This window comes from Perca fluviatilis, chromosome 20 (genome assembly GCF_010015445.1).
Source record: "Perca fluviatilis chromosome 20, GENO_Pfluv_1.0, whole genome shotgun sequence".
Classification (NCBI taxonomy): Eukaryota; Metazoa; Chordata; class Actinopteri; order Perciformes; family Percidae; genus Perca; species Perca fluviatilis.
The window spans coordinates 17,305,864-17,324,545 of NC_053131.1; the positions used below are offsets into that span (position 1 = coordinate 17,305,864).

At 41.1% G+C, this 18,682-nt stretch overlaps 3 protein-coding genes across 18 annotated transcripts in view; 1 reads left to right on the top strand and 2 right to left on the bottom strand.

Annotated features, from left to right (window-relative positions):
- Positions 1-1,352, top strand: part of cnksr1 (connector enhancer of kinase suppressor of Ras 1) — a 29,877-nt gene extending 28,525 nt beyond the window's left edge. For all 11 annotated transcript variants that reach the window (XM_039785135.1, XM_039785136.1, XM_039785137.1 and 8 more), the window contains one exon: positions 194-1,352. In XM_039785135.1, coding sequence (XP_039641069.1) covers positions 194-628 — 435 coding nt within the window. In that variant the 3' untranslated portion in view covers positions 629-1,352. The remainder of the gene's footprint in view (positions 1-193) is intronic.
- Positions 1,353-2,352: 1,000 nt separating this feature from the next.
- cldn23l (claudin 23-like) lies at positions 2,353-7,008 on the bottom strand. 6 transcript variants are annotated; one of them, XM_039785158.1, is made up of 4 exons: positions 6,664-7,008; positions 6,428-6,484; positions 4,537-4,585; positions 2,353-4,397 (listed from the first exon to the last, which is right to left on the bottom strand). In XM_039785158.1, exon 4 carries the CDS (start codon positions 4,076-4,078, stop codon positions 3,320-3,322), a length of 759 nt encoding a protein of 252 aa, XP_039641092.1. In that variant the 5' UTR covers positions 4,079-4,397; positions 4,537-4,585; positions 6,428-6,484; positions 6,664-7,008; the 3' UTR covers positions 2,353-3,319. The 6 variants fall into 6 exon arrangements, with proteins under 6 accessions (XP_039641092.1, XP_039641091.1, XP_039641088.1 ...); XM_039785157.1 differs by having other exon boundaries at positions 4,537-4,589; XM_039785154.1 differs by having other exon boundaries at positions 6,205-6,484.
- Positions 7,009-7,391: 383 nt separating this feature from the next.
- Positions 7,392-17,498, bottom strand: grhl3 (grainyhead-like transcription factor 3). The gene is made up of 15 exons (XM_039787090.1): positions 17,331-17,498; positions 15,556-15,730; positions 15,387-15,445; positions 14,388-14,661; positions 14,025-14,264; positions 13,302-13,413; positions 13,014-13,108; positions 12,266-12,424; positions 12,076-12,145; positions 11,845-11,969; positions 11,030-11,055; positions 10,824-10,909; positions 10,617-10,702; positions 10,339-10,403; positions 7,392-8,459 (listed from the first exon to the last, which is right to left on the bottom strand). The coding sequence occupies exons 1-15, from the start codon at positions 17,345-17,347 to the stop codon at positions 8,342-8,344; spliced, it is 1,707 nt and encodes a 568-aa protein (XP_039643024.1). The 5' UTR covers positions 17,348-17,498; the 3' UTR covers positions 7,392-8,341.
- Between the last annotated feature and the right edge of the window lie 1,184 nt (positions 17,499-18,682).

Below are 18,682 nucleotides of genomic sequence, written 5' to 3' on the forward strand. Positions count from 1 at the left end.
TGTGACTCATCACGGAAATCACGGTGAGTGTGTGACTTGTGATTTTCTTTCTTTTGAGGACAAGGAAATAAGTATTAACTAATATTAAATAACTGTCTTGTACAGCACGTTTGTTCTTCTCAGACAGTCAGAATCAGGGAGTTTCATATTTGAGTATATCTGCATGGTCATTGAAACCCTTTTCTCTCTACAGGCCAAAGAGTTGGAGCTGCTGCAGATCAACAAGATCTTAGAGGACTCCGATCTGTCAGCTTCAAAGTATCGTCAGTGGAAGAAGCAAAACGAGGAGCTAGTTCAAGAAATAGAGAAACTGGCGACACTCAAGACATCTAAAGGAGTGGACGACGTGGCGGTGCAGGACAAGCCCGCTAAGGAGGTTGCCTTGGAAACTGTCGCCAAGAAAACAGCCACCTCAGAGACAGAAGGCGCATACAGACTGAGCCTTAGCGACGGGGAGCAGTTAGTGGACGCGGAGCCGTCTGATGTTCTCCTGGAGATCCCACCGGGTTCTCCGGGCAACAGTCCATTGTTAGAACTCTCTCTGGGGTCGCTCCAGGATTCAATAAATAAACAGCTGAGTGAAATGGCGGAGACCGGAGAAGCCGTCGAGAACTACTTCTACATTTAAGAGAACGGTGAAACAGTTGCTCTGTTTACTAGGATCATGCAAATGGAGGCGTCGGTGGTGCATTTCACCATGTCCTCTGCTGACATTCAACAGAAAGGATTAGATCAAACTGCCATATAATCAGCACTTTAATCAAATATGTCAGTGAAAGGCATCAGTGCAGATTTAGACCTAGATTTGGTCACAACAAACAAATATGACAAGTTTACAACAGAGAAACGAACAATTTGCCAAGTGTCTATCACAGTTCAGTCTGCATTTATGCGATTCTAAGGTTGTCTCGTTCTTCTAATAATAGAAAGTAGAACTTTTCTTAGAATTCACTGAGAATTTGTAATATAAGTCATGCCTCTTGTAATGTGATATGTAAATACAGTTTACTATAAATACTGTATGTATTTGTTTATTGACATTACCTTAATACAAGGTATACATTTGAAATATTTTGCACTGAAAATGTGCTTCAGAAACATTGTTGTAGCCCCTTGTTTGTCAAGGTGATGTCCTTTATTTGTACATGTTTTATCCTTCTTGCCCCTGTGGAGAACACTGCGTAATTAACCACATATAGAGCTGTATGACAGTTCTGGCTCTGTGTCCCTTTATTTCCCAAGGCTGCCATGAATGCAGCAAGACAAGTGAAGACCTCTCAAATGCTGAGACCCTTTCACTGTACTGTAACATTGATCAGCTTAATAAAAAGGGAGCGTGATGATCACTGAAATGTGTTGTGAAGTTCCTGTTGTGGTTAAAGGTCAGGATGACTGAATTGGGAAATGACTAATAGGGAATAGGGAAACCTTGAAAACAGATATCAAATTATTTGTTTTTTTTAATTGTTTTTTTATTGTTGTTTTTTTATTTTATTTGTGTGTTTTTCTATACATGCGCTTTAGACTCAAGATTATAAAATGTCCACACAAGCTTTTCTTTGCATCTTGCTCTTCGTGTGGCTTGGTTATTTGCTCTGACATGCATTGCCAACTGTGAGACCTTATACAGACAGGTGTGTGTGCCCTTCCAAATCATGTCCAATCAATTGCATTTACCACAGGTGGACTCCAAACAAGGGATAGAAACACCCAAAGATGGTCAAGAGAAACAGGAGGCACCTAAGCTAAATGTCAAGTGTCTTTTAAATACATTTGCAAAAAAATAAAAATATAAATCCTGTTTTTGCTTTGTCATTATAGAATATTGATGACTTTAAAAGATCTTAGCATAAGGCTTCATCAAAACAAAATGTGAAAAAGTGCCAAAATACTTTCTGAATAAAATGTATAGTTTTACAGCACAGAGTATATTTATCAGTGCAGGTATGAGGAGAATCACGCACAAAAAAACACAGAATTTCAAGTGATGCAAGACTCCACTAATTGCCTAGATTTACTGTTCTTTGTTTTGTCAACCATGGTACATTAGTGACTCAGATTGGTGCCAACTTCACTATATTGACCTCCTGGGCTTAATTAGATATGTGATTTACTGTTAGTCGCTCACTGAATGCCATCCTCATCAGGTCATGATCTGGTCACAACAGGGCACTTTCTGATAATTCAATGAAGTGACATAGTCTGCTGTGTGTTGGCTGAGATGATCTCATTGCTTCTCAGTCTTGTGGGGAGACAGGATCTTTAAAAAAAAGCTTTTTCTATTGAAATGTAAGCCTGCTTTTACTCCCAATGGCACGTAAAACAGTAGTACTAGGATGCAGCACACAGTGATACACTGTTGAAATGTTTTATTAAATGCAGAATGCACCACCAAGTATGAACACACTGTAACAAGTTAACACCAACAAATAATTTACGAAGAACAAACAACACCCTGTGGTACAGCCTCCTCACTTAAACCTTTTTGTCTCCTCATTGTTATCAAGTCAGTAAAATCACATTCATTAGATGAAGGCTCCTTAGTAAAGGTATTATACAAAGATTTACCCTGGCAGGCTAAAAAATTGGCAGCTTATTTATAATGTGTTTACAGTAATCTTACATCAAAAATTGGTCTTTCACTTGCTTGCAATGACTGAATCGAGAAATATTAAAAGCAGATTGCAATTACTTTCGGAGAAATTAGTCAAGATTGTTGTCTCCATTCCAAAGAACGTATTTGCTAAGAAAACATGATTTTCCTGTTTTTTTTTCATGTAAGAACAAATTGTTCTTATATTCAAAGCCTTACCATTATCTAAGCAACTTATAATTTATCACAAATATTTTAAATTTCACAGTTTTGTTCTGACACAAAACAGTGTCACATTTCTTGCTAACAGTACAAAGGCGTGGCTACAATGTAAAAGGCAGCACAAAGAGATACTTCAGCCATGTTTCACTACATGTTGCAGTTAAAGGCAGCAGGAACTTGAGCTCTTTTCAAACATGATGAACTTCTGTAGCAATCGTACTCTCGTCGTTTGATTCATCACTTTGTATTCTACACCCCAAAATTATGTTTCTGTCTACGTCAAGAGGTAGTTACATCCATCATGTTCATACCTGACATTTGAGTCAATTAATCAGGTAGTGGTAATGTCCTGTGGTTCAAAGTCATTTATGAATTGACTTATTTTTATTAGTTGGCAGATTAATTAGCTGATGAGTTGGAAGTGACTTTAATATGTCCTTAAGGGTCCAGATTTGTTTGTCTTTACCCATGTTGTCTAAGTATTTTAAGTGTTAGGTTTACATTCTAACAGCTGACTTCATATACATCCGTGTCTGACTTGTTGCTGATCTCAGGACATGAACGGCAGGCAGGGCAGACAGGTAGCCCTGGGCAGGACGGGCAGGTCGGGTATCTTGGTCGTTTGAAGCTGAACAGCAGAGCACTGCCTCCCAGCACCTGTAAACATGCACCCAGCCACCCAAAGTAGAGCGAGCCGGCTGGACGCAGGCTGAGTTGGGGGAATCTGGGGTTATTGATCCCCTGACTTGGATCTGCCATCCCCAGTCTTGCAAGGTTGTGGGTATACACCCCGAGTGCAGTCAGGCTTAGCAGCCCGGCCATCACCACCAGGAGTCCACCTGTAGCTGCTACACCTCTCAGAGGGATGTCTGTCCAACACCGGACCCCGATACACGCCAGAACAATGCCGGTGCTGCACAGGAACAACGAGGTCAGGATCAAACCTTGTGCCAGGCGAACCCTCGGGTCTCTCTGATATGGACCTGCCACAGGCCAGCACTGCTTCAGCTCCGAGTGCTCCACCTGCAGGCAGCTCTCCCATAGTCCATCAGAGCGTAGAAGGAGCAGCGCCTCCACTGACCCGGACTTGACCCCCATCCCTTGACCTTTCACTCCTAACCGAAGAAGTGACCCCGAGCCCGCCATCCCCAGACGTGTCTGTCCCTCTCTCCACTGAGGAGTGATGGCGGCAGTGAAGACAAGGACCAATCCCAAAGGGGCAAAGACGATCCCCATCACCATGGAGGATGGAGTGTGCATCATAAGAGGTGCAACCCTGGCTATTTACGGAAACTCTTAAGATCTATAACTAATTAGTCCAAATAAAACATACCAGCTGCACAGTACCTGTCCTCAATGTGCTTTTACAGTAACTGAGAGTATTTTCCAAAAGAAAGATAGCTGCTTGTAAATGTCAAATGTCAGTGTCGTGGGACTCAGAACAGTGTGGCTCTGTTCAAAAAGGATAAGACAACTCCATTGTGATGATGATGAAGATACAATCTCTTCTGTTGTTTCTCAGTGTTCACATAGAATGAAATCAAGTCACAAATGTCTTCTCTGACCAGACACTGCCGATAGTCTGTAAACAAACAGAGAATGTAAAACTTTCCTTCACATCAAGGTATAATTCAGCTTTAGCAAAATGCAAAGAGAGTCAGTACAATGATCAGAACAATACAAGTTCAACTGCCGTAATAAAATGAAAGTTCATCCATTACCTATTCGTCGGAAATCTCCCCTCTTTCAGCTGCAGAGTCTTTATTGTGACTGTCTTAATGAAAGAGAAAGATTCAGTCACAGAGTGGCGTAGTGCACGTCAGGTCAAAGTGATGGAGGAGATAAACGTAGATAGAGATATGAGAAATAACAGAGGTATGAAGTGGTGCAGAGACGAGCGCTCCAGCAGCCGGAGAAAACAGAAGGGGATTTGGCTTCACTGCTCCAGCGCTGGACAGGAAAAGACTGAACGGCCAGCCCGTCTGTCTCTGTTGCTAGGATACGATAACCTGGCCAATCTCAACATGACAGTGTGTATGTGTGTGGATTTATTCATCACAAGACCTAGTTAGACCTGATTGCCTTGAGTACACAAAGGTGTGTGCGTGTGTGTGTGTGTGTGTGTGTGTGTGGTGTTGTTTTCTCAAAGCCTGACAATTGATGGTCAGCTGTGACCTTGGAAGAATTCATTCGGGTTAGTAATTATGTCAGGCCAGTGTCTGAACGCAGGGTGAGTACATCTACAGTGTCTCAGTCAGATAGGAAAGAAAGAAAGAAACAAACAAACAAACAATGCCCACAAAACAACTTGAAGGCGTGTGTGACTAATGCAGACAAACACACACGCACACACATGCACGCACACACACACGCACACACACGCACGCACACACACACACACACACACACACACACACACACACACACACACACACAACTCACAAACACAAGCAGCCACACAACAGTAATTAAACCAACCTTTTTTCATTTTCCTCAGCAGGTATATCAGACATTTCAGATTTTTTTTTTTAGCCAACTTTCTTCTTGAATAAATAATAAATATGATGATGACATTTAAGACCAATAATGAACTGTGTCTGAGTTTCTCTAAAACATAAAATGTACTACTTGCATTACATTAAAATGAAGAAGTTAAAACTAAAAACTCAAATTAAATAGCTTCACATGGTAGAATTACCCCTGTCTAATATATATGAAGTTCTGCCTTGGATAATGTAATGTGTATTACCTTTTACCCACTGAAGGGCAGATTTACAAACTGCTGAGTTGTAATGACTAGGATATTTGACACTGAAGGATTGTGTCATCTCTACATAAAAAAGGCAACTAAAGTCACTTCTTTGTAACCAAAAAACAGTAAGTAGGAGTAACACATTTGTAAAAACAGTATTGGCACAAAACCTGTGCTGGATTTAATGTATGAACTCCTTAAAGTTCTCTAAAAGCATATCTGTAACATATTGGCAAGGCATACAATAAATAAGTAACAAATTTACAAACCTATGTTGTTAACAGAACATAGGTTCTGTGTATGGATAGGGGTGGAAAAGGTGTAAGCCAAATATCAGCTTGTTTTTGTTTTGCTGCACCATGGTAAGGATGTTCAGCCTACATGAATTATATTTGTTAATTCAATCTAATTACAAATGGCAAATGCCACTGGAGGGTTGATGACATTTAGACTGACCAATCCCCTTGAAGGTAATCAAGGGGAAATCTAATTTTGAAAAGATCAAATACAATCCAGCAAGTATTAATCTAGACAGGAAAGATTTACTGAACTATACCGGGATACACAATAACAGAATACAGTATATCGGAATAGACACAAAGAATTAAATAGAATAGAAAAGAAAAGAAACACACACCTGTCGTCAACTGTCATCTGTGTCTAGAGTTATATGACAGCAATGTAATTCAAATATTATTTCCTGTTCTGCTACTTGATTTTATTGACTTGACGGGAGAGAGAGAAGATGACAAAGATAAGGATGGAACACCTGACCCAGCTGCCAGGACATACAGCTTCTCTGTTATCACTACGTAGAATAATTATTTTCCTAAATGGTCATTGAAATGCAGTGACTTCACCAGATTTGATTTGTTTTGATTGCAGAGATGGCACGTAGAGGGACGGTATGAAAACATCTGCAGAGAGGCACAACATTGAACAGGCTTGTCATGAATGGAAAATGATGAACATACTGTCGGGTTATTAATAACCCAAACACTTTCTTTAATGCAGGCACATTTTGAGCAAATGCAAACACACACACACACACACACACACACACACAGAGGCGCAGTCCACATACACAGTTACTTACCATTCAAGAGGGGCTGTTGATATCTCACTGCAGATCGCTGCTCCAATCTGAATGGCTAACATGTTTCTCTCTCAGGCAGCAGATGGTGCAACCACCTCTTCATTATTCGTGCTCTCTCTTCCTTCTCATTTATCCTTGCTTCAGCAGTCTCCCCACCCGTCTCTGCCTCTGTTTGTCCTTGTGTCTGTACCTGATTTTGTCTGCTTGCTTTGCTGCCTCCCTGGCTGTCTGTCTCTCTGTCTCTTCTTCTGTGTGTCTCTCACTTGCTGAAGGATGTCTGTATTATATTGAGGACAGGAGTGCCTCCCTGCTTTTCCCTGCCGGTGTCACCAAATAGGGAAAGCGTTTCTGAATATGCCAACACTTGTGTGCTGCCTATTTTTGGAGCACACAGAGCTGCGAAAAAAACCCGAGAACGCAATTTGTTTTCTGTTTGTGTGTTCATATGACCCCCTTCCTTAGCACACACTTAGCCATACATAAAACAAAATGAGACCAAGCCTCTCTCACACAGACGGGATTCATACTTTTGTTTGATCTGATAGTTTGTTGTTGACTGTTTCTATATTTCCAAACTCCACATTAAAAGACTATTGTAATTTTGAATGCGCACAGGAAGCATCTCTAATCTTTATAGTTTGTTTGTTCCAGTGATAATTGATCCTTGCTGCGAATGGCTAGCTTTTCAATCAGATCTGTATGTGTAATAATGAGACAGCCACAAGACCTATTATGCATTTACTTTATTTTCTTACAAAAAGGCAAGACGTGATTAATACAACCAGAATTACCATGGTATAATAATGAAATATTACAGGGATACATGCTTGTTTTGAAATGACGCATAACGTACTGAAGGGGGGGGAGATCCTACAACCTTTTACATACACACATACACACGCATACTATGAAAGTCCTCTGGCAGTCCTCAGGGTTTGGGGGGGGGGTTGAACTGTTTCCAGGAAAATTCTGTGGTTACTCCATACAGGCAGGAAATGTCCACAACTTTGGACTAAATAATGGCCAATACCAACTATTGTGTGGTTTTATGGGTGGAAATGTCTGACTTTAGGTTCTGAATTTAACCCGGCATCGGGCCATTTTACTCGTGAAAGTTACAGGAACCTAAGGACGATACTTATGGTAGGTATAAAATATCAGTAGTAGGTTGTGGGTGAAAAAAAAACACACCATTCGCTTTTGTAGAAGAAATGATGGTTCCATTAAAAGCAGCAAGAATAGCAACCTCTGAAAATGCTGAAAATACACTGTACACAAATTATGTACAGCGTTCCAAAAAAACGCATTGAAATACATAGCAATTTGCGGAAAATGGATTGCGACATGCACATGGCTAGTTTATAAAACACTGTTGTATTAAAATCTATTTACATTATATATGTACAGGATGTTCATCATAATTGCTCTTACGTTACAATATTAAATTCAAATAACAAAATCATGGGGCGAGTGGTATTTACAACACAGAGAAACAGTTTTCATTTTCAACTGAAATTGGAGAAAAAAATTGAGGTCTCTTCAGGCCAGTTCTCTTATTGGTTTCGGCAGTCCACAGCTTACATAGTCTTTGACTGAGCAGTGCTATTAGAGATGGTTTCAACTGGCAGCTGTAATTTGTTACATCCTTCAATGGAGCAGGCTGACTGGATGCTGGCTCTCATACTTCAATGAGGGTGACCTGGAACTGACCGCCGACGACCTCGGACATCTCAATGAGGAAGGCCAACTGGTTGGTGTAGTGTTCGATGATGTTGTCATCCATGTTGACGAAGATCCTGAAGAAAAGATTTAAAAAAAAAAGGTCAGCGATCTTGAGGAAAATCTATCAGTGGTGCACAGAAAGTGGGCCAAATCATATATATATAGTACAGGCCAAAAGTTTGGACACACCTTCTCATTCAATGTTTTTCTTTATTTTCATGACTGTTTACATTGTAGATTCTCACTGAAGGCATCAAAACTATGAATGAACACATATGGAATTATGTCCTTAACAAAAAAGTGTGAAATAACTGAAAACATGTCTTATATTTTAGATTCCTCAAAGTAGCCACCCTTTGCTTTTTTTGATAGCGCTGCAAACCCTTGATGTTCTCTCAATGAGCTTCATGAGGTATTCACCTGAAATGGTTTTCACTTCACAGGTGTGCTTTGTCAGGGTTAATTAGTGGAATTTTTTCCCTTATTAATAAAAAAGCAAAGGGTGGCTACTTTGAAGAATCTAAAATATAAGACATATTTTCAGTTATTTCACACTTTTTTGTTAAGTACATAATTCCATATGTGTTCATTCATAGTTTTGATGCCTTTAGTGAGAATCTACAATGTAAATAGTCATGAAAATAAAAAGGAAACGCATTGAATGAGAAGGTGTGTCCAAACTTTTGGCCTGTACTGTAAATAAAAACATATTCTTCTTTAAAACTAGGACGTGCAAGCTGGCTCAAAAATGTGTCATCTAACCCTAACCCTACTCTTATCTCAAGTGTGACATAAGCAGCAGGTCGCCAGCATTCTTGTGTTGGTTGAACGCATCATGTCATTTGTTGGGAGGAAGCTTCTTGGGCGAAAAACACAGTGGCGCTATATCTCCTGTACCAGTAGGGGTATTAAATCAGGTCACTCTCTGCATTCTCCCCAACACTAACACTATCCTTTAAGTCTGTAAGGCTTTAATGCCTGAACTAAACAGTGGCTCATGCATTCTGCCTGCAGGGACAGGGTTGATTGAAGACAAGAGCAAAAGAGGAGGGAGGGAATTGTGGGCAGAATGTAACCCAACCTGTTAGCTTAGCTGCTCCCCCTGAAGTGATAGTTGCCAGCAGCAAGCAGGAATCAGCAGGAAAATCACCCAAAGGTGCTTCAGTCTCTGTTCTAAGAACTGCCTTCTGATCTCCTCTGTTATTTTACAGGAGGTGACCCATACTATTATCAGTTTGACAGCTACTGACTACGTGAGATACAGTCAATGCATTATTCGGGAATTCCGCTAATGAGACGTGCCCTAGCGATGATAATGATTTTAAGTAGATCTTTGTGAATCATCAGTCATCAAGAAAGGGGGTGTCCTTTTCATTACCACTGGAGTGCCACCTTTTTTCCTCATAACTTTTGAGGAAATTTAAAACATTGAAGTCCTTTTTTCGAATTAATCCAAAGTGCCCAAATTCTGAGCAGGAGAAGTGCAGCTCTTACAAACTCTTCCATCCATCTCAATGTTTAGCTGATAGAAATGTGACACGTGTAAAAAAAAAACTAAATAAGATCACAACTTGATGGACAACCTTTGGAAGCCCTCAACTTGATCAAACCAGATATTTCTTTCAACACCGAAAAACTTCCTGATGTTCCGATGAGGTTATGAAAAACATATATACAAAGTACAACAATCACCCGCCCATGACTCATCTGCGGGACTTTTGAAATCTTTTCAGCCTCCCCTAGTCATCTGTCTCTCTTTTGGAGAAGCTGCAATTAACACATTCCAGGAGGCCGAGCCAACTAACTTACCTACCCAGTCTGTCGACGTGAGCTTCCTTATAGGAAGAGGAGATTAAAACCACAAACTAAGCCCTGGATTTATGCACATCATCCGTGTCAAATTAAATTCTTTAATCCATCTAAAACATAACAAAGAAACAACAAGATACTCACCCTCTCTTGCATTTTTTGTAGATTTTTCCAATACTGTCTTTTTGAATACCGTACTTTTCTGACACCTGAGGAAGGAAAGGAATATGAGACGACAGTTAGCATGATCTCACGCTGGAAAAAAAGATACTTGAGATAGCGTACGGTAAAGTGAGTACGATGTGAGCATGACGTGTGTTTGTTGGAAGGCAACAACAAAAACAAGGTGGAGGTTTATCGCCACCTCAGAAATCAGGTCAGATCATTTTGGAATGTGTTTGAAGTCAGAGTTTGTTACTTACAGCTTCCCGTAGGCCTGACAGCGTTGGCGTGCTGAGCATGAGCGCATCAAACACCTCTTCGGCGCATGTCCTTACGTACAGCAGAACTATTGGAAAGCGAGAAAAGGAATAAAACATTTAGCATAAAAGACAAGGAAAGCTCATTGGCTCATTATTTATGTCATCTTTTTTATATTCTTTATATTAGACTTTTAGTTTTCTATGTACCTCTTTGTGGGTCTTCTCTGCAGGCTTTTTTGTTGGTAGGAGAGCTAATCTGGTCTCTCTCTGGATATAATCTCTTCCTAGAACTCCTAGAAAAACAGAACAGACATTCACATTAGACTTAAAAAGCTACTATGTGTTTATTCGAGAGAGAAAAAAATGGTTGTGATGGACAACTGTTGACGTCGCCTTGTGTTTACTATGCTTACCTTTCGATCTCGTCCATGGGAGTGGCCTAGAGAGACAAAGAGGAGACCACAGATCTGATTAGACACCACTGCAATGATAAAAGCATTGCTTAAAGTCACCTTTCCCATCATTGTCTGTGTGAATGTTATCATTATTTAAGACTGCATTTCCCATAACCTCAAACAGAACCACATAAGCGTGGACACTGATGGAGAGACAGAGATAGGACCATCCTACTGCACGCTTTATCGTACTGGCCAATCAAAGATGCCATAGCCATTCAAAACAGACTGCGGGGCATTGCATCATTACGTTATTTTGTAAAAGCTGGTTTATATTTTTCTTCAGATTTACTCACTGTAAATCAGCGAAGTTGTATCTAAATTAAATCTATAGGTTTCCCTCTACACACACACTCTAATACATATCCCTATAGTGTAGTATATACAGTCTCACAGTGTGGGAAAACTGGCCTGTCTGAACAGCACTCCCGCCTCACTGTTTTTGCAAGTGTGTGTGTGTGTGTGTGTGTGTGTGTTTTTGTGTGTAAACACCCGTAGCTTAATCTCAGTGTCAGCAGCTGTAGCGGTTTGTACTTGTGCCCGGTTTCGACTCCAATAAGCTCATCCAATCTCAAGTCTGTGTTTCGCCTCACTTTCACTGACACCATGCCCTCCCCTTCTCAGCCCACTTTTCCCACTAAATACTTTCCCACAGTTTGTTCCTGTATCTCGCGTGCCTGTGCGACTGCCTGCAGGGATACAGGGGTCGGGAACATGAGTCACTGAAGACAGGAAACAAGGAGAGGACAGGAAAAAGTTAAAGGGGGACCTACCATGCGCTGTAAGCTTGAGAGGTGTGTTTCTGGAATGAAGAGAACTGGCTGGGTGATGTGGTCATCCAGGGTTTGGAAGAAGGTACATTCACTGCCCATTGAGCTGCTCACTAAAGACTTGTTGGCTGAAAAACAAAAGCAGGAAGTTAGAATACACTCTCTAAGACATGTATATATGTGTGTATATGGAGAATGACATTATCTTTAAGATGGGCTGTCTGCGACACTCACTGTTAGCATTGGTCTTTTCCCTCCTTTTGCTTTTCTTCCTCTCCTCATCACGCATCTTCCTCTCTGCACCCTGAGGACACACAATCACATGATTACAATAATGACTTTGACTCCACAAATCCCAGATCTGTTTTGTTTGTTTTTTTGCGTAAGAAAAGGCAAATGAAGTGAAATGACACAGGCGACGTACCTTATCGCAGAAAATCTTGACCTGGCAAGCGGCTCTGTGTAGGAGCTGGTTGGTTCCTGAGCTGAAGTCGTAAGTGTCGATCTGGAGGTTGAGAGGCAGGCCTTTCACTCCCTTCTGAGCGGAGAAGTCTGTGCTCAGGGAGTTGATGCCAATGTACACCTGTGGGAATAGGAGTAGGTATTTTAAGTTGGTGTCATGTTTTCTGACCACTTCCATCCTTCTCCATGTCAACCCTTAATTGCATGTGTGTGAGACATGATGTATACCAAGGGGGAAAAAAAGGGAGAATCTAGGGTCTTTTCCATCATGAAAACGAGACCCCTAATATATTTAACTGTTTTTCTATTTTTCCTTGTTTTTAATTATTAAAGCAAAGGTTTTTTTTGTTTTGTTTTTTTACCTCTCTATCCACACATTCTTTTGATAATTTCCCTTCTTACTGCTTCTCTCCACCTGTAACAGGTTTGGTGGCCCCGCCCAAGCTACTTTGGGCCACAGAGAAGCTCCAATAAGCTGTCGTGGCTCTCGCCTGCTGTGGTGACAGGAGCCTCAGGGCCAAACACATTTCTGGGATTCCTCCCCTCCCTCCTCAGCCACTCCTTCTCTTCTCTGCCACCCTTTACTACCTTTCCTCTCTTTTCTTCTAAATCTTCCACCTGTTCTGTTCCTTCACTCTTCCAAAGAACTGGCCTAACGGAGACAGGTTATATAAAAGCATGTATGCATGTTTCTGTGTACGTGTGTTTACCTTGGCCTCTTCATTGGGGTTCCAAACAAAGGAGAGAGCATTGAAGGCCACCTCCTCTATGTTGCTAATGCCGCTGAACACTTCTTTGTAGTCCGCTATAAAAGACAAAACATATAAAAACATTTTTAATCTTCTTTTCTAAAAATAAATAAAACCTTTTCAGGTGTCTCATTAAGTAAAAATTGGTGGGGTGATTTTTTTATGTAACAAGTGAGGAAATCTTTCACATGGTGTATGTGTGTTTACAGGTGTACAGTGACTTTGTATTTTCAAGTGTGATGAACATACCAATGTCAATGACCCTCTGCTTGGCGGTTGGCTGACGTGCGTGCCAGTGATTCCAAAAGCGGAGCTGCATTTCTGGGCTTTTGTCATTCTCAAACACAGCCATCACAACTGTCTGAATAGGAGAAAGAAGGGTGACAAAAACAACAGGTAATTAGGTAAGTTTGTCAAGCTATGTAATTCTATCAACTGCCTACATTTACAAGATACTTTAAAAGCCTTCATGTTTCATTTATCACTCCAAATCCCCCTTTTCTCCCCACATTGTCAAAAGTTATTTGCAGTGAGCGGGTGTGCATTTGTGTATATTCTTATCCTCTAATTCGCTTGACAAAGAAAAGGTTTGTCGCCTATGTTTTAAAACCACACAACACCTCCCCCTCTCCCCTCCACTCCTCTTTTTTACACTCCGCTTGGGAGCTGAGCTGAGCTCCGTTGCACTCTGGCCTCATCACACCACCGTAGGAATAAATTATACAGGGCAGGACACTGTTGTTTTTAATGGTACCACCCTAGTGCACAGGGTGTCAGCAGGGAATTAGTCACAGAGGAGCTGCCTCCAAGGGAGGGACAGATATTTAGGAAGGGTTGGCTTGGTGGCACGCAAAGAATTTATGTAATCATGGGCCCCATGAAAAAAGCCTGAAGGGACGGATGCCACTAAGAACAATAGTCACCATTTTTTTTATGTTAAAAACCAAACAAAACAACTTAACCATGACTAACCTTGACTTTAGTGGCAGTGAGGCAAGCACTGCTGTCCACTCCCTGGAGAGTGATGGGGTAAAACTGGCCCTTGTTCAGGTAGACCATGGGCAGCTCACTGGACTTGTAAGAAGAAGCCAGAGGAGCTCCAAGGGAAAACTGGAACTCACTCCTGAATCTCTCTGATGGGGAGCCGGTGTAGGAGCCCGAGTAGATCGGGCTGGACTGGTTTTCAGGGAAGGCACTACTGTAGGGAAGAGTCTGAAATTCACAAAAGGACATTTGTTAATAAAAAGGAACGAGGGAGAGGCCTGGAGAGGGAAATGACAAATAGAAGACACAGGAAACAGGGGTCAACTTTTTCAATATTGACGCTAAACCTACCTCAGGGCTGTGGTCGGGGAAAGCACCAGTCTCTGGCCACTTCTGCAGCAGGGAATCAAAGATGATATTGAGCTCCTGCTTGTCGTAAGTGTCCGCCACAACACTGGTCAGGGTGGCGTAAGTGTCTGAGGTGGTGGGAACAGAGCCGGGCATGGAGGCAAGCTGCTTGGATCCCAAGACATCTTGGGGGTGGCTTAAGGGAACACTATCAGAAAGGATCTTCATGACGTTGGATGCCTCCAATGAAACAAGCTCATTGGTGCTGGTTGGAGTCCTGGCAGGGTTGGGAAAAAGAGGAAGTAGACAATTAATTACAAACATGAAAGCATGACTATAAAATTCCACCCAAGTACCACGAGAGCAAGGAAACAAACAACTTTAAAGTGATTGACTGTATTATGCATTACAGACGCTTGCAGGCAGCCTTTGCAAACGTATAACACATCTTGTGTCCAAATTCACTCAACACACACAGAGCTACTGCAAGGTGAACTCGCAGAAAGACACGGTTTGAGTCTGGGTGGGTACTATTTGTCTGTTAATCCATCTTGTGTTTGAGTTTCTCTGTTCAAAATGTTTGAGGGGACAACACTGCGCCCCAACAATGGCCATTTCTCACCCTCCTAACAAGGAGGGAATGGAGAGCTCAGTGAGGACAGGGGGTGTAACAACCGTCTGTCTGCCTGTTGTGAAATTCTTTAAGCGAGGCAGAGATGATGATAGAGAGAGGATAGATGGATGGAAGGACTGGAGAGGTAGACAATAATCCCCCTGACTATGTTTGACTTGGGGATTACTCACTCACCTGTTTATGGTCTCCCAAAGCCCTGCCTTTCTCTTTCTGTTTTAACACTCTCTCTAATGCGTTTTATTCAGTTACAGAGGATGGAAATGATAGAGTAATCATGCAGCTACTCCTCGAAATGAGCGTTCATTTAATCATGAAACATATGCTAAAGACTGATTTTACAGCAACTGTTTGGTGAACTTTTGTCTTACCTCTCTGTTTTGCAGATGTTGCCAGTGCGGTTGCAGGTACTCTTCTGCTCTTTCTGGCTCTGGAAAAATAAAAATAAATTAAATATTTAAAAAGTGGTCAAAGTGAGAACGTTAGAATTAATCTTGGGGTTAACATAGAGTTAAGTTTTCTCGATTCTACATTATTTACCTTGCACTGTTCATAAAGCATGGTTAAGGCTGCCAGGTCGTCTCCTGGATGGAGTCTGGTTTTGGAGTGGTTCTGCTCGGGGGCAGGGCTCTCCAGGTAAGGCCAGGAGTCCATGACGTAGTTATTGTTACGGTTATAGTTGAAGTTCTCGCTTTGAAAGACCAGTCCCAGAGTCCTGCACAGAGATGAAAGGAGTTAAGAGTAATTGATTAGATTGACTGCTTGACTGACAAATCAAAATATACTGTACACAGAAAAAAACTGTAAAAATGTGGAATTACCTATTGGTCCAAAGGGAAAAAAATGCATTCAAGTAATTGAAATGCTTATTTGACACATAGGGTTTGACAGAGTGAGAGTAAGCTGGAGTTTAACAGCAGCAGCCTCGGGGCACTGCACATACTTGCCCCTGAGCATTGAGGGTTTCGATTGCAAAACCACGGAGCTGAGTAACATCCCTAAAAAGCAGTGGTGTCATAAAGGTTTAATAAGCCAAGGGCCACCCACAAACACCCCCTGCACCACTTCCCCAACACACACACACACACACACACACACACACACACACACACACACACACACACACACACAGACACACACACACACACCTATAGTGTTTTGTGGTTTCTGGATTTGTGAAAAGACAAAAAAAATACATTCTTGAATCCTGTATGAACTCTCTTATTTACATAGACCTAAAAAATGATGACACTGTTTTCTTACACCCACAACGGGTGAGCTCTGGCTTTCCATATCACAAAAAATAAAAAGGGGGTGAGGGGGGATTCAGAGGATTGGATTTGTTTGTAAAGACTCGCAGTAACATTGGATTGTAAATATCCTGCCTACCAGGATAATCCCCCTTTGGAGTTTGTCTGAAGTAGCTAATGAACAAATAGCTGCAGTTTACTCTAGATAAACAGCTAATTAAATGTGCTGACAGGAGGGAAAGACCACAGGTGTTCAACACCACAACACAACCATAGCTTAAAGAGAAATCCAGTTATTTCTCACAAGGATTAACGGAAGAGTGCTCAATATAGCATTTTTACACCGCACCTGGAAAACTAGAAATATTGTATTGGAGCATGGAATGCTGTACATTTTGTTTTGACGCCAGATTATAACTTTAATTTAGGTCTCTATCCTTGATATTTCAGCAACTGTACATTACAAATACTAAAAGTGACCTCATACACCTGCTCTAAGATGCACCAGTCTCTCCCTCTCACACCCAGCAGCCTCAGTAAACTCCATTAGTTACTCTTCATTTCCCCCTAAAACCAGCCGAGTGCAGATATTTTTACACAGACACAGAGGAGGGGTTGGGGGGGCTCATGTCTAGAGTTTCGCCATTATGTAATTCAATGCATTACATGTTGTCATTGCCCTCTGTCTGTGTCCAACACCTCAAGAGGAGATTCTTATTTCCCGTTCTCCTTTTGTGCTCTGTGGTCCCTTGGTTAGTGACAACACAAGCCGAAACAGACCCACTACAACCACAGACCCAACTGTGTGTGTGTGCGCGTTTGTGTGTGTGTGTGTGTTCAAACTATCCATATCAATTTCTACTGCAAAATACCCGTTTCTTAAAACAGGGATCTTTCACATGGGGGTCTCATTGCAAATATGAATAAGGGGGGGGGGACAGAAACCCCTGTTTTTCTGCATTACACAAAGTCTATATGAAAATGTTTTATCTTTGGAAAATGAAAATCCCAATAAAGCCCACATATTAAGCAACAATGTGAAAATGATATCCTCACAAAACTTACTCAGTCTCTTTGGTCATGTCTTCAGTCCAAGTCAGCCGGAATAGGTTCCTTTAATTTCAACTCTTTGCTGTTTGTGAAGCTCCTCTCTCTCTGAGTCGGTAAGTCTATCAGTGTAGCAGAGAAGAGCAGTGACACACAGATGAGTCAAGTGTTGTGATTCCCTCTGAACTCAAGATTTATTTCATCCAAGCAGAGAGTTTCCCTCTCCTCTCTGATTGGCTGAGAGGAGTGAAACAGGTGTCTGATAGGACAGGTGTAGGATCATTAACTCTTCCCTGGCTGGAGAGAAACTGGCTATACATGTGCATGAGTGTGTGCAGCCAAGAGAGCACTTTGCAAGACAATCAAAGGCAGGAGTGTTTCGAATCTCATTATCATACCCAATAAAAGAGTGAGATTGGGGATCCCAGAGGTGTGAAAACTTTGGTAATGACCTAGCACTAAGCTTTAACATGTTAATACTTTTTCAGTATCATTTTTCACTCTCTGCCCCCCTTTATTTCCATGTCATACACAGGTTTTGGTTTCTTTCTTTTCTGGGGATCAAAGATACAAAAATGGATAGTTTAGAGAGGTGGGCTTAAGGGAAGCCTGTTTAATATATGTTTAAATGTTTTCCAACCAAATTAAGGTGGAAAAGTTACAAGAAATCAAGATGCTGTGCATTTAGAATTCAAACGGAGAAAAAAAAATGAACACCTATTGTATTGAGTTATTTCTTAAATGTAGAATTATGCAAATAATTACCCAGTCTAATTAAAACCCCTTTAACTGTGTTTTACTTCTAATTTACTGATGCTGAAACATATGCTTGAGTAAAAGCAAAAGCAATATCACAATTTAAAATCCTGCATTCACAAAAGTAGAGGTATGATCAGAGATTTATTTATTATCATGTATACTATATTATTGGGTTGTTATTGTTATTGATGCATGTATATGTACAGTAAGTAGCAATTTAATCTTGCAATTGGTCCAGCTGGAGCAAATTTTAACTACTTAATATGGTGTTTATATGGTTCTATAACAGTAATTTTATATAATGATGATGTTTTGGTGTAAAAAAGTAGTGGAGTTGAAAGTACATTATGTATTTAATATACCATGTTTAATTCACAAAACAAGCTTTGGAAATGAGTGGAGAGAGATTTTAAGTCTACATGACTATACGATGAAATGTTCACTTTCACAATGACTTCACAGTAAACACATGCACGCACGTTACGCACACAGGCACGCACGCATGCATGCATGCACACACTCAAACACACACACACACACACACACACATACACACACACACCTCCACCACCACCAGGAGGTAAAGCCAAAGCTCACAACTCCTGCTATCA